This window comes from Lepidochelys kempii, chromosome 23 (genome assembly GCF_965140285.1).
Source record: "Lepidochelys kempii isolate rLepKem1 chromosome 23, rLepKem1.hap1, whole genome shotgun sequence".
Classification (NCBI taxonomy): Eukaryota; Metazoa; Chordata; order Testudines; family Cheloniidae; genus Lepidochelys; species Lepidochelys kempii.
The window spans coordinates 4010783-4026572 of record NC_136402.1 but is presented as its reverse complement, the minus strand read 5'-3'; the positions used below and the strand labels follow the sequence as shown (position 1 = coordinate 4026572).

General features: G+C 54.7%; 1 protein-coding gene across 2 annotated transcripts in view; it reads right to left on the bottom strand.

The window, feature by feature from the left end:
- DLL3 (delta like canonical Notch ligand 3) overlaps positions 1 to 15790 on the bottom strand; it is a 258608-nt gene that overhangs the window by 215552 nt on the left and 27266 nt on the right. For both annotated transcript variants that reach the window (XM_073321919.1, XM_073321918.2), the window contains exon 4: positions 6951 to 7208. In XM_073321919.1, the coding sequence (XP_073178020.1) occupies positions 6951 to 7208 (258 nt within the window). The remainder of the gene's footprint in view (positions 1 to 6950; positions 7209 to 15790) is intronic.

Genomic DNA, 15790 nt, shown 5'->3' with positions numbered 1-15790 from the left:
GGCATATGGCCCTGCTCTAAGTGCTATTAGCAAATATCCCCAATGGCTAGAGATGGGACACCAGATGGGGAGGGCTCTGAGTTACTACAGAGAATTCTTTCCCAGGTGTCTGGCTTGTGGGTCTTGCCCACACATTCAGGGTCTAACTGATCGCCATATCTGGGTTTGGGAAGGAATTTCCCCCCAGGTCAGATTGGCAGAGATCCTGCAGGTTTTTCCACCTTCCTCTTTAGCATGGGGCATGGGTCACTTCCTGGTTTGACCTAGAGTCAATGGTGGGCTCTGTAACTTGAAGTCTTTACATCAAGATTTGAGGACTTACAGTAATTCAGCCAGAGATTATGGATCTGTTACAGGAGTGGGTGGGTGAGGTTCTGTGGCCTGTGAGGTGCACGAGGTCAGCCTAGATGACCATAATGGTTCCTTCCGGCCTTAAAGTTTATGAATCTGTGAGAACTGTTACCCTGACGTTCATGTTGTCAGATCAGAGACAGGACTGCAGACAACAAGTAGAGCCTGGCAAAATGGCATGACTCAAGTACATGAAGCCTTGTGGCCTAATAGAGAAAGACAGCCTTTGACTGCAGTTCATGGTTTAAACATGACTTTTCTTATCAAGTTGAGTTTCTCTCCACTGGCAGGCAGGCCCTTGGTGAGCTCCAAACTAGGGTAGCCCCCATCAAGTCTATTGTTCTTGTGGGAGGCGAAATGGACTTTTCTTTGTTTACATACTCTCCTGGCATCCTCCTGGGAGTCTAAGAATATGATTGGGGACTGACCTCCTGACTGGATTTGCCTGTTAGTAGCCACTCATCCCGGTATGGGAAGGCTGTGTAACTGTTTTGTCTCATCTGGGCCGCCATCACTGAGAAGACCTTCGTGAAGACACGCGGTGCTCTGGTTAGTCCTGAAGTACTCTGAACTGGCAGCGTTCTTGCCCTACCAGAAACCCGAGTGACCTTATGTCGTGCTGATACGTGTCCACAGGAAAGTAAGCATCTTTCATGCTGAGAGCAACAAACCACGCATCCTCTTCTAAGGGAAGGATTATTGATGCCAGCGTAACCATTCGGAGTCTTGACTTGCTGTTGAAGATTGAGAATGGGCCTTCAACATCCATTTTTCTTGGGAGCAACGAAGACTGGGGAGTAGAACCCCTTTGCCTCAAGGCTCCATGAGCAGCACCTGGTGAAGAGAACTCAGCTGCTGGTGGAGAATCTCCTTGTGACAGGGAAGTGGGGCAAGAAACTCAATACCGTAGCCCAAGTGGATTATCTCTAGCACCCACTCATCTCTGTTGTTCCTGCCCTCCAGTGGTGTGCAAAGAGGGCGAGACGACCACCAAAAGTTTGAGGGAGGGGAGGGACTCGATAGAGCTACCCAACGATAGAGTTATCTCAAGCCTTCCATCAAAAGAAGCCCTGGTTGGTGGGTGGGCTTCAGCAGTGGCAGCTGAGGTGGAAGAAGCCGGCGAGCTCTGTCTGTGAACCCTCTGTTGTTTACATGGCAGTTCGTAAAGGTGCTGGGGCGGGGGGGAGATATGGCTTGGTCTGGAGCTGTGTTTGGGGTGTTCCCTCTTTGGGGCTAAGGTCCAGGGAGCAGAGGATTATCCTAGAGTCCTGAAGGGAGTGAAGTGACTCATTCATCTTCTCATTGACAAGATGGTTTATCTTTGAACCCCACCAATGTAGCGCAGTTTGTGAAATCGTGTTTTGCCAACAGGGGCTGGTAGTTAGCGCTTCAAACTTGGAGGCTGGTTGATGAAAATAGCTTCCGCCCTAAGAGGCTAAGGCATTTATCACCCTGGTCAGATGGAGCTGGCCTGGGGAACGGCCATCCGGACGGCTCTCTGGCTGTCTGTACCACCAAGGAGTTCGGCACTGGGTGGGTGAACAGGAACTCGGCCTCTTTCAGTGGAACCAAGTTCTGCTTTTCTGCCCTGTTCAGGGGATGGACGCAGGAGGGCCTCGCGGGCTCCAAAATGGCTTCCTTCCAGGAGCCTACACTGTGCGTCATGGACCTCCTCGAGAGGGATCTGGAGCTCGGTCACGGGCCTCTGTAAAAGCTCCTGGTACTGCCTGTAGTCATCAGTCAGGAAAGGGGATGATGGCGCATTTGCCTCATTGTGGGAGGAGGAGGACACACCCGTTAGAACCGTCGCAGCCAGTTTGATTTCCTCCTCCGCACGCCCCGACGGAGCCTGTGGTACCATATAGGGGGAGGTGATAAGTGCAATTCCTGCACGGATCCAGAACAATTCCTGCATGGATCTCAAGAGCCCCAGTGAGGTCAATATGACAGGTCAACTGGCTGGGGGAAGGGGAGTCTCCCAAGGCATTGGACACCATCGGTCCCTTTGGTAGTGTTGTCTGAGAGGAGGATGGCTCCTAGAGGCTCTGCCTGGGCTGATCTCTCTCTCCGAGGGGTTGAAGTCTTGTCCAGAAGGTCAGAGTCCTCTGATGAAAAAGTCATCTCATGTTTTACCAGCGGTACCGGAGGAGGAATGCTCCGGCCTGTAGCTGTAGTAGGGTTTTCAAAGTGATTTCTTCTGGTGTAGAGATGTCTCTGAGGAGAACTGGACTGATAACAGAGGAGACCGCAGGTATATAAAGGCAAAAATACTTTCCGGAGTAGTAAAGGTCTCAGTTTAAACTGGAGTACGGGGAGTACTGGAGGTTGGTGCTGAAAGATCTGGTATGCCCGAGGACGGATCCATCCTAGACTGAGGCAGTCCTGTGGAAGGGAAGTCCAGGGTGGAACTCCCAGATGAAGCCGTGGGATGCCGGTCCGTCAGTCCAGGAGTTGGAGCTGGTACCGATGGATCCTTCCCCTTTCACGCCGTCCCTTCTTGCATGGAAGATTTAGGCAGCTCTAAGTACTTAGGACCCGCACGCAAGGACTCTCCCGACATGGACCGAGTAAGGGAGGGATCTTTTCTTTTAGAGGCTTTTCTGGAAGGGAATCCGCCGTTGTGTCTACTGCAGTCCTGAGTTTCTGAAGTACTGCTACCCTGCCCTGCCAGCGTGACCTCTCAGCGAGGTCGCACTGTGTGGAGGACACTCAGTGTACTTTACAAAATGGCTTCCTCCATGTGACCACATGGAGGAAACCATTTTGTTTTTGTACAAGTGGCTCCATGACACCACTGATGGCCAAGCCCCTTACCCTCATGAGAGGGTTTCTTGGGCTTCACAGACCCTGCCTCAATCACGGAGCTCAGGTGGCCTCTCACACATTCCTGGAATACCAGGCATGCCGGTACTTCTGGGAACGGCATGGGCCCGCCACCACCGGTGTGACCTTGCACGCAGTGGTTCCACATGGTGGGGTGCCATTTTGAGGTGTGCACAGCCCCACTCCTGCTGGTGTGACCTCACACACACAGTGTGTACACAAGATCAGGCTGCGTGAGGGGTGCCATTTTGAGGAGCTCATTGCCCCGTCCCCGCAGGTGTGAGCTCCCATGCACCGTGCTCCTTAAAATGGCATCCGCCATCCAATACTGACTTTTCTCAGTGTCGGATGGGGGGCAAACCCCAAAAAGAGGTTCAAAACCAGGTGGCCGGCCTCCCTACTAGGAGCTTGTACTCAGAGGGGCGTTTCCCAGAGTCTGAGGCTGCTGCATGTGGGCCTGGGTCCGATTGCAGTCTCCTGGCCTTCAAACATTGTCGCTCCTTCCCTCCCCAAAGAAGGGAGCTAACGCTGCACTTGCTGAGTGTCTCCAAAGCCACGAAGGCAGCCCTGGTGTTCATCGCTGCTGGAGAAGGAACGGGGGCAGGCAACCCGGTTCTTAAATCCCAAGACTCTGGGCATAGTCCCGCTCTGCGGGGAGAACTAGACTATGAACCAGTTAACTAGTACGGCTACGAAACGATGGACGCAATCTATACCTGCAGGTTCTGAAAGAACAAGGATCGCTACGGATACGGAGACCACCACATGGCCTGAGTCGGAGTCAAGGAGAAAGTGGAGGGGCACCGGTCCACGCCGCCCTTTGTGCCCTGGGGTCCGAGCGCAAGGAGGACAACGGCGTGGGTGTCAACCAACGGACACCGCTTGCTGCCAGCCTCCGATGTCAGCCACATGTGGAATACACATCGGGGACGTCAACACAGCGATGCAAGATCATAGAATCATAGAATATCAGGGTTGGAAGGGACCCCAGAAGGTCATCTAGTCCAACCCCCTGCTTGAAGCAGGACCAATTCCCAGTTAAATCATCCCAGCCAGGGCTTTATCAAGCCTGACCTTAAAAACCTCTAAGGAAGGAGATTCTACCACCTCCCTAGGTAACGCATCCGTGACACGGCCGTGGCTGGGTTTGGGCTGCAGGGCTATAAAACTGCAGTGGAGACAGTTAGGCTCGGGATGGAGCCCGGGCTCTGAAATCCCACGATGAGGCGTCTACACAGCAATGTTAGCCCGAGCCCCGCAAGTCTGAGTCAGCTGACCGGGCTCTGCCACGGGTTTGTTATTGCAGTGTAGCCGTACCCATAGGGACCAACCTGGCATTGCCAGTCTTGTTCCTTGCACCTATTCCGGATCTTTATCGTAAGCGGCGTTCAACAAGTTTATATGTGGTTTAGTTTTAGTCTGGACACAGCCAGGCGCTTTGCACTCAGGACACTGTAGAGCTGAGGGGAGGCTGGCAACCTGGGTCGCCCTCCGTTTCCACACAGACAGCAGGTTGGTGCACTGGGCTAAAACAAGGGGCGGGTTGGTGGGGGTGCAAATTGCTAGCCTGCATTGGGGGAGTGCGGGGCTCGCGGAGCCCAGAGCGGCTTGCCATGCTGCCAGCGGGCGGCAGAGATGGAAGGGTTCGCCCTGGTGGGCGCGGATAGGCTGTCATGCTGTGAGCAGGTGGTTGAGCGGGGGTGGGCAAACTACGGCCCACGAGTCGCACCACGTGGCTTGGCCCTGCTCTGGTGCTCTGGCTGGGGCGCTGGGTTGGGGGCCACATCATGCGGCTCCTGGAAGCCGCAGCGTGGCCCCGCTCCACCTCCTACGCTCTCCAATGGGAGCTGCAGGGGGTGGTGCCTGTAGATGGGGCAGCATGCAGAGCCGCCGGGCCGCGCCTCTGCCTAGGAGCTGGAAAAGGGACATGCCACTGCTTCCGGGAGCCGCTTGAGGTAAGCGCCGCTTGGAGCCTGCACCCCGAACCTCTCCCCATGCCCCAACCCCCGCCTCAGCCTGGAGCACCCTCCTGCACCCCAAACCTCTCATCCCCAGCCCCACCCCAGAGCCTGCACCCCCCAGCTGGAAACTGCACCCCTGCCTCAGCCCTGATCTCCTTCCTGCCCTCTGAACCCCTCAATCTCAGCCCAGAGCACCCTCCTACACCCCAAATTCCTCATCCCCAGCCCCACCCCAGAGCCCACACCCCAAACCCAATTCTGTGAGTGTTCATGGCCCGCCATACAATTTCTATTCCCTGATGTGGCCCTCGGGCCAAAACGTTTGCCCACCCCTCTAGTAGAAAGTCACCTGGGCAGCTCGGGTAGCCCTGAAAAGTGTCCCAGTGAGGTACATGGGGGCGGGGGGAGAAGAGGTCATGGCTGGATTGAGGTGTGTTGGGGGAGCGAGGTGTGTTGGGAGACAGGAAGAGCAAGGTGTCTTTGGGGGAAAGAAGTGTATTTGGGGAAGGTTTGGAGGCGTGGGGGACAGAGGCGTGTTTGTGGGGACGACGACAGGGGAGCGAGGTGTGTTGGGGAGGTCAAGGTATATTGGGTGAGCAAGGTGTATTCAGTGGGAGCGAGGTTTATTCAGGAGGGTTTGTGGGGAGAGAGAGAGGTGCATTTTGGGGGGGGGACCTAGGGCAACATGTATTCTAGGGGGGTTGGGGCAGAGCAAGATGCATTCTGGGGGGCTAGCGAGGTGTATTTAGAGGGGTCCGGGGCGGGGGGAAGTGTGGTATATTCAGAGGTCGGGGGAGGGGGGAAGAGCATAGTATAGTCAGGAGTCGGGGGTGGGGGGGGTTTGAACAAGATGTAATTGGAGAGGTCGGGGGGTGATATATTCCAAGGTCTGGGGGGGGGGGGTCGTGGTATATCCTGGGCGTGTGGTGTATTCAGAGGTCCCGGTGGGGGGGCATGGTATATTCAGAGGTCTGAGGGGGGCGTAGTGTATCTGGGGGGTGTGGTGTATTCAGAGGTCTGTGGGAGGGGCGTGGTGTATTCAGAGGTCCATGTGGGGGGAGGGGGAAGTGGTATAGTCAGAGGTCCACCGGGGGAGGGCAGCGTGGTATATCCAGGTGTGTGGTATATAGTCAGAGGTCTGCCAAGGGGCATGGCATATCTGGGGGGCATGGTGTATTCAGAGGTCCGCTGGGGGCGGCGGGTGTGGTATAGTCAGAGGTCTGCTGGGGGGGGGGGGCAGCATGGTATATCCGGGGGCGTGGTATATTCAGAGGTCCGCAAGGGGGGTGGTGGTATATCCGGCGGGCGTGGTGTAGTCAGAGGTCCACCGCTGGATGGGGCATAGTATATCTGGGGGGCATAGTGTATTCAGAGGTCCGCTGGGGGCAGCGTGGTATATCCGGGGGTGAGGTATAGTCAGAGGTCCGCTGGGGGGGGGGGTGAGGTATAGTCAGAGGTCCGCTGGGGGGGGGAGGTGGTATATCGGGGGGGCATGAGGTATAGTCAGAGGTCTGCTGGTGGGGGGGTGGTATATCCGGGGGGCGTGGTGTATTCAGAGGTCCGCCGCTGGATGGGGCATGGTATATCTGGGGGGCGTGGTGTATTCAGAGGTCTGCTGGGGGCAGCGTGGTATATTCAGAGGTCCGCGGGGGGGGCGAGGTATAGTCAGAGGTCCGCTGCGGGGGGGTGGTATATTGGGGGGGCGTGGTGTATTCAGAGGTCCGCCGCTGGATGGGGCATGGTATATCCAGGGGCATGGTGTAGTCAGAGGTCCACCGGGGGCGGGGTGTATCCCGGGGGCCGTCACTCACTCACCCTCGGAGCAGTACTCCCCCCTCCAGCCGGGCAGGCAGATGCGGGCGCCCAGCTCGTCGCAGGCGTAGTGCCCGAAGGCGTCGTCGCGGGGGCGGCAGTAGTCGGAGCAGCCCTCGCCATAGTAGTGCTCGTCGCACAGCACATGGTAGGAATAGCGCAGCTCGCTCTGCTCGCCCAGCTGCACGTCCTGGGACCAGTCCTCACCCACCGCCAGCCGGCGCCGCGTGGCCAGGCGGCTGATCAGGTTCTGGGCGTCCTCTGATGGGGGGTCAGGGAGGAGAAGAGGAGAAACGGGCTGTCAATGAAGAGCCTGGGAAAAGCACAATCCTTCCCCCCCCCCCATGGGCAGGGCCAAAAACCGGGACCTTCAGCACAAAGGGCCCGAGCCAGACACCACTGAAGTCAAAGGGCCTCGGGACGAGGCATAGACATTGCTCACTTCAGCTGAAGGAGGAGCTCTGTTAGAGGATAAAGGCCTTACTACTGCTGCTGGCTATGTGGACCAGCCACTGGAGGGAAACACATAATACTGACTCAACAGGTGACATCCCCGCCCTGTCATGCAACAGGAATGCATTGAATGCCTCTCTCCTCCTGCCCAGCCCTGCCCTGGGTAATGCCCTTTGCTCCCTACCCAGAGGAGGGGTCACTCTTAAAGGGGTGTGGGCCAGGTCCAAGGACAGGAGGGACCTCTGTGATCATCCAGGGTGACCCCCCCGGTGTAACACAGGCCAGAGAACGTCCCATCAGAGCTAGAGCAGATTGTTTAGTAAGACATCCGCAGTCTTAAGTTTAAAATCATCAGGGATGGAGCCTGTGGGGAGCTGTCCCAAGGGGCAATGCCCCTCACTGTTGAAATTGTGCATCTGATATCCCCATCCGAATATTTCCAGCTGCAACTTCCAGCCACTGGATCGCGTTTTAACCTTTTTCCACTAGACTGATGAGCCCTTGATTAAATATTTGTTCCCCCTGTAGGTGCTGATAGATGGGGATCAAGCCACCCCTGAACCTTCTCTTTGTTAAGCTAAACAGATCGAGCTCCGTGAGTCTCTCACTACCAGGCAGGTTTTCTAACCCTTTGATCATTCTCTTGACTCTTCTCCGACCCCTCTCCAATTTACCAACTTCCTTCATGAAGAACCAGACCCAGGATCCCAGCAGCGGTCGCACCAGAGCCAAACACAGAGGGGAAAGAACCTCTCTGCTCCTACGTGAGATTTCCCTGTTTATACAGCCCAGGATGGTCAGGACTCTTTTGGCCCCAGGGTCGTACTGGGAGCTCATAGTCAGCCAGTTATTCAGTTCCCCCACCCCCAAAAAGTCTTTCAGTCACTGCTTCCCAGGGGAGAGTCCCCTAACCTGCAGTCTTTCCTTTCTAATCTCCATAATGAACTTGTTGCACCAGCTCCCCCTCACTCCCCTGGTTTAAATCCCAGCCCCCAGCCCACCCAGGATCCCTTCTCCATCCGCCACCCCACTCAGTGCCCCCCGCCTGCCATGAATCTGCCCAGTTAGCAGCTGCTTGCCCTCTGCCCAGGCAGACAGAATCATCACAATGTGGGGCCAGAAGGAACCTCAAGAGACCATCTAGTCCAGCCCCCCTGTACTGAGTCTGGACCAAGTAACCGTAGACCAGCCCGGCCAGGTGATTGTCCAGTGACGGGATTCCCTAACCTCCCTTGCAAGTCTACCCCAAAGCTTCCCTTCCCTGAGAGCTCCGAATATCTACCTTCAGTCTCCCTCGCTGCAGATTACGCCCATTACGTCTTGTCCTGCCTTCAGCAGACATGGAGAACAGCTGACCCCCGTCCTCTCTCGAGCAGCCCTTAACATCTTTGACGACTGTTCTCAGGTCCCCCTCCCAGTCTGCTTTGCTCCAGCCTAAACCTACCCTCTTCTTTTAACCTCTCCTAGGGCAGGTTTGCTAAACCTTGGATCCTTTTTGTGGCTCTCCTCTGGTCTCTCTCCAATTTGCCACGTCTCTCCTAAAGCACGGCGCCCAGAACTGGACACCGTGCTCCAGCTGAAGCCTCCCCAGTGCTGCACAGAGCAGGGCAATTACCTCCCGTTCCAGACATACGGCACTCCTGTTAATACACCCCAGATATTAGATTAAACCTGCGTCACATTGCTGACTCCTATTTGGTTTCATATCCGCTAGATCCCCTAGTTTATTTTTCAACAATATTATCCCCTGGCCAGTTATTCCCCGGGCATTTGATTTTTCCTTCCCAAGTGAAGTATTTCACACTGCTCTCCACTGATTTTCCTCTTGTTGATGTCAGACCAATTCTCCAATTTGTCCAGGTCGTTTTCAATTCCCCTCCAAAGTGTTGGCGACCCCTCCCAGCTCGGTGTCATCTGCAGATTTTATAAGCATCCTCTCCACTCCGTGGTCCAAGTCGTTCGTGAAAATATTGAATGGGAACCAGCCCCAGGACTGACCCCTGCGGGACCCCACCAGTTACGCCCTCCCAACTGACAGCAAACCATTGGTAACTCCTCTTCGAGCGCACCCACCTGGTCGTCATTCCATCTAGACCCCCGCTTCCCTAAGCTGCTTAGGAGAATAAAGTGGGAAGGTGTCAAAAGCCTTCCTAAAAATCAAGATACATCATGTCTAGTTTTCCCACACACACGCCCCCCGACCCCAACTGAGTAGGCCAGCGACCTTGCACACGCCCCACAGATGGGGCCAAGTAGGTGTGCCCACAGCACATGCCCCACACCCAATTACACCTTCTCCCCCCAAAGCACCCCCCCCTCCATCCACCTGGGACCCCACCTTGTCCCCGCTCGGTGACACTAGTGCCAACCTGTAAGGGAAAAGAACAATACCCCCTTCTTGCCCCACATGTGTCAGGGAGGGTCCAACCCAGTCAAGGCAGGAAGGGGGTCAGGCGCTGCCTTTGGGGGAGGGCCTGTGTCCATTTGCTGTTCCCCCCCCCGTGCCCGAGTTCCCACTGCACCCCCTTCTCCAGCACTTGCGCTCCTGCCTCCAGCGCCCCCACAACCCACACCCCTCCTCCCCACCCCACCCCTAACCCCTACCCTGTCCTCCCCACCCCACCCAATTCCCACACCCCTCTCTGCTCCTGCACCTCCACCCCCACCCCCAGCACCCTGGGGAGAATGTGGAAATGTCTTGTAACATTTTAAGGAACAGTGTGAGACTCGGTTTACCCACTGCCTGGGAAGGGGTCTGTGCCTCCTCTGGGGATAGGGAGTGAGGCACATGTGTATAACAGCTCTTCCTGAGGCCAGATCTACCCTGCAGAACCTAAACCGGCATAGCTCCCTAGTGTAGACGCAGCATATGCGACAGAAGGAGCGCTGACCTGTATGGTAACACCAGCTCCCCGACCGACAGTAGCCAAACCCCCAGAAGCACTCTGTCTCCCCGCTGACGGCTGTGTTGGCATAACTAAGTTGGCTAGGGGGGCAGTGGCTTTTGCACTCCCCCAACTGACAGAGCTATGCCAGGCTACGTTTTACGACTCTAATGGGGCCCAAATGTGCCGTCAAGAACTGAAGGGAACCCACGCAGATGAATAGCAGATCCAAGGACTGGCACAGGAACCCTTCACCCCCAGCCGCCCAAGAAAGAGAAGAGCAAGGTTGCAAGGGTGCAGACAGAGACGTAGGAGATACCAGGCCTAGGTACAGAGACACAAGATAAGACGCCAGGAGAGCATGGGATATCAGGGCAGCTGCTTCTGCCCCGATAGACTCGGTCTTAAGCTTGGCTTTTCCATGCAGACCTCAGCACTCTCCGAGGCTAGATTCCTGATGACTAATCAATGCTCCATTGTCCTGAAAAGGTTGCCTCGTCTCACCAGGCGTACGCCTGGGTGCCCGGCTCCCTGGAGGGGTACAAGGGTCTATAGGAGTCTGAACTCGGCTGGTCTTCAGTAGAGCATCAGGACAGAAACAAGGTACCAGAGTTTTGGGAAAGGCTATGCTCAGGGCAAGGCAAGACCTAGTGGTCCTTTTAAGACAGTGGTTTTCAACCGGGGGTATGTATACTCCTAAGGGTACACAGACATCTTCCAGGGGGGACATCAACTCATTTAGATACAGTATTTGCCTAATTTTACAACAGGCTCCATAAAAAAGCACTAGCGAAGTCAGTACAAACTAAAATCTAATACAAGGACTTGTTTATACTGCGCTATATGCTATACACTGAAAAGTATGTTTATATTCCAATGGGTTTATTTTATAATTATATGGTAAAAATGAGAGAATCAGCCATTTTTCAGTAATACTGAGCTGTGACACTTTTGGGTTTTTTAGGTCTGATTTTGTAAGCAAGTCGTTTTTAAGTGAGGTGAAACTTGGGGGTATGCAAGACAAATCAGACTCCTGAAAGGGTTACAGTAGTCTGGAAAGATTGAGAGCCACTGTTCTAAGGGACTGGATGAAGGCTGGAGCAGTGAACCCATGTTGATCCATGACAGCTGGTGGCAGCAGTGGGATTTTGGATGCACCAGTAGTATTTTGCATCCAGTGACCACAGCAGAGGAAAAAAACCAACCAACCAAGGTTAGTGAAAGGAAACGTTAAAGCAAATGGCATGGAAGACTGTAGAGCTGTACAGAGCGGGAAGGCTAAATGCTGAACAGTTAAACGAGGCACAGATGGCTGCATGGCTAGAGAAGGACAATTGGGCAAGAACCATGGTCCAGACCCAGAAGGGGTTCCAGGTGATCGACTCAGCTTGAGAGCAGAGAAGAGGGGAGAATTGGAGAATGCCCCAAGGGAGCCACAGAGACTGGGGCTGAAAGCAAAGGAGCGCCAAATGGAGGCACCAAAGCTGGAGACAGCCAGGTCCAGCACACTGAGCAACAAGATGCGCAAGCATGTTGCAGCCAAAACGTGAGTCACAGCAGAGGGACGCAGGAACTAGAAATCAAGGTACCAAGGAGCAAGAGGCCACATGGAGCCCCAGCTGGGGAGATCTACTCCACAGATACCACCTTACTGCCCCACTTGGAGGACGGTGGGGACAGAGAGGCCTTCCTCCCTGCCTTGGAGTAGGCTAGTAATTTGAATCCAATCCCCCCTGCAGATGGGCTCCGATGTCTCACTCCCATACCGGGGCCTAAAGCCATCAGGCGTCTGGTCAAACTGATGGGGCTGATACTGGGGACTAGGTGCAGTGCAAAGGGGCCCTACTGCTTATGTCTGAATTGACCCCTGTGGCTTCTAGGACAAGGTTTCGGGGTGTAGGGGTGCAGAAGACCATGGGAGGGACATATACGGAAGTTGCCACCCTGGTGGGAGAATAGCTCCACCAACAGGGTACTGAAGGAGGAGTCACTTCTCTGGATGCTTTGTTGGGTTAGAACAATTCCACCCAATGTGGAATTTAAAAGATTGGATGGTTTACAAGAAGGTGGGAGGCTTTTTTGGAAAGACCCTGCTCCAGGGAGTCTTTTGGGGCCATCTTCTGACCTGCGTTGTACAGGAGATCAGACCAGATGATCACAACGGTCCCTTCTGGTCTTGAGATCCGTGAAAATATGATTAGTGGATCAGAAGTCTAAGGATGTCAGTCACAGGCTGATCGACAGGTGAGTTTGTGGACAATATGTCCAGTTATTAAACAAGACCCAAAGGGGATTGGCCTAGGCATGGGGGGAGGAAGTGCCCCAGATGGGGGATTTGGGTAAACCTAAACTGGGAGGGGGCAGCTGACCTGGGTAGCCCCCGGATCCCAAAGATCTAAGCTGCAATATCTGCAGAAGGATGGGGCATAATGGAGTGTTCTGCCTGAATCTCCATTTCCTGGGGCCTGCTCAGAACCGAAGGGTTAATCCATCATCTGCCCAGCCAAGAAGGCAGCCGGTACATTAGCTGTGTGAGTGACCATGTGGGAGAAAATGTTACCCAGCCAGCGCCTCTCGTGGATACGATCTCCTGGTAGAGAAGTCCCCACTCCGCACACTGGTGTGCATGCCCTGTTGGACTCACCTGGCCCCAGATCCAGCTGATCCCCAAAGGGAGCAAAAGGTGGGAGCTTACAGGAAGATTTTCAGGGGACAGCGGGACACTGGAGCCAATCCCCACGTAGTAAAGCCGTGTCGAACACTGCAATCTGGGGCAGGTTCCGAGTACGAAACCCATGGTACACCCAGCAGCACAGAGTTCTGGGCAGACTCCGGCAGCGCTGTAGGTGGGGATCCTGGCTGAGACCCCTTTTGCATTACTTCTTGGAAGGGACCCTGTAGCGGTGAACGGTTGCAGCATTCTTGGAGCCGTGTCAGTCCCAGGATACAAGACCAGCTAGGTGAGGTAAATGGAGCTTTAAGGCACAGTCCAGCCCTTCTCTCAGTACAAGCCAAAGGCCTGGGGCAAGCACTGAGGGGAGCCACACGGACAGGCCTGGAGGTGTCAAGCAGGTCACCCAAGGGAAACGCTGGTAAGCTCACAACACCTCCCCGTCTGTAGACGGATACCTGACCTGGAGTGGGGCAGAGGAAGGACCCCCACCCAGCAGGCAAGAGTCTAGGGTGAACTCCCTGAAGCCTGCATCTGTGACCAAGGCAGTTACTTCCCTGCCTGCCTGCACTGGGTAAACTGAGGCACAGCTGAGCCTTGTCGCGGCTGAGTTCCTGGCTGAGCGTGCACGGGGAGAGGGACTGCCAGAAGCGTGAACCCTGTCAGGGGGTGGGAAAAGCCCCAGAGAAGGGTAAAGCAGCCGAGAGGCCACAGATGATGGCAGAGACATCTTTTCACAGGGTGGCCACGGCCATGGTACACTCTTTTAACCAAGAGGCCCTGAATAACATCGGGGAGCGGGAAAAGAGACAATGACTTCTCTGCAAGAGAGGAAATGGGGTCCTGGCATACGCACAGCCCCGGGGTGGAGACAACTCCAGAGGGAGCCTGCCAACGCTGCACCCGGGACACCCAGAGCCCCAGAGTTACAGCTGGGTTATGTCCCCCTGTTGAGCTGGGCTAACCTGCCCTGCTCCCACCCACAAACTATTCAAAGAGGCACTTCCTAGCCCACCCTAGTGGGAAGGACACCCCAGGCTGCAGCCCAGACAGCTGACACCCGGAGGAATGGGAGGAGGTAGAGGCAGGGCCTGATTACAGCCTCAAACCCGAAGGCTTTAGGATGACAAAGGGGTGTAGAGGGGAGGGCATGAAAGCTCCCCATGTGGCCCTTGATAGCGTGACCCTAAAGGAGAAAACCTGTGGGATGGATTTGAAACGGCTCTATCCTGCTATATGACAACTGCATGTTGTTTAATGAGTAGCAGCTCTTCTGTAAGACCCTAGAGATTATCTGGAAGAAAAGTTCTCCAGGGAATTGGGGACGTTTGCCCCGGCAGGTTCTGATCACTGTTGGGGTTTCACTGAAGTAGGAGAACGCTAAGCTGGGGGGAGAGGTAGATACGCTGGAGGGTAGGGATAGGGTCCAGAGTGACCTAGACAAAATTGGAGGATTGGGCCAAAAGAAATCTGATGGGGTTCAACAAGTGCAGAGTCCTGCACTTAGGACGGAAGAATCCCAGCCACCGCTACAGACTAGGGACCGAATGGCTGAGCCGCAGTTCTGCGGAAAAGGACTTGGAGATTACAGTGGATGAGAAGCTGGATATGAGTAAACAGTGAGCCCTTGCTGCCAAGAAGGCCAACGACATATTGGGCTGCATAAGTAGGAGCATTGCCAGCAGATCAAGGGAAGTGATTATTCCCCTCTATTCGGCACTGGTGGGGCCTCATCTGGAGTCTTGCATCCAGTTTTGGGCCCCCCGCTACAGAAACAATGTGGACAAATTGGAGAGAGAGTCCAGCGGAGGGCAACGAAAATTATTAGGGGGCTAGGGCACATGACTTAAGAGGAGAGGCTGAGGGAACTGGGGTTATTTAGTCTGCAGAAGAGAAAAGAGTGAGGGGGGATTTGATAGCAGCCTTCAACTACCTGAAGGGGGGGTCCAAAGAGGATGGAGCTTGGCTGTTCTCAGTGTTGGCAGATGACCGAACAAGGAGCAATGGTCTCAAGTTGCAGTGCGGGAGGTTTAGGTTGGATATTAGGAAACACTATTTCACTAGGAGGGTGGTGAAGCACTGGAATGCGTTACCTAGGGAGGTGGTGGAATCTCCTTCCTTAGAGGTTTTTAAGGTCAGGCTTGACAAAGCCCTGGCTGGGATGATTTAGTTGGGGTTGGTCCTGCTTTAAGCAGGGGGTTGGACTAGGTGACCTCCTGAGGTTTCTTCCAACCCTGATCTTCTATAATTCTATGAACGTGGAGTCCCAACTTCAGAGGGGGTTCAAACGTCCTTAGATCTCTGCCGGGGGGGAGGGGGGAGGGCAGCGATCTCACTCTGTTCTGGAAGCGAGGTGAAGAACGGGGGAATTGCTTGTGATCTTTTTATGAACGATGCGTGACTCAGTTTACCAACTGAGTGGAAAGGGGCCAGTTCCTACTCTGGGGAGTGTGGCAGGGCTGGATGTCACGCAGACAATGGCGGTCTCTGGGATGGACCTAAAAGAACCAAACGGATCTTCCATTCATCTGTGTGGATTCCATTCATAAGCACTTCGCCCCAGCCGCTCAGGAAATAGAAGAGCTGGGACTCAGAGGAGTTGCAGGGGTGAGGACAGAGACCCCGGTGCCTCCTACCTCTATGTTAAGAACTAGGACAAAGACACAAGGTGGACCCAAGGAGAGCATGGGATATCAGAGCATCTGCTTCTGCCCATATAGACTGTCTTAAACTTGGCTAAAGACTCTCCAGTGCTGGATTTCTAGTACTGATCAATGCTCTGTTGTTCTGAAAAGGCTCCTGGTCTCACCCCACGCATGCCCCAGGTGCATGGC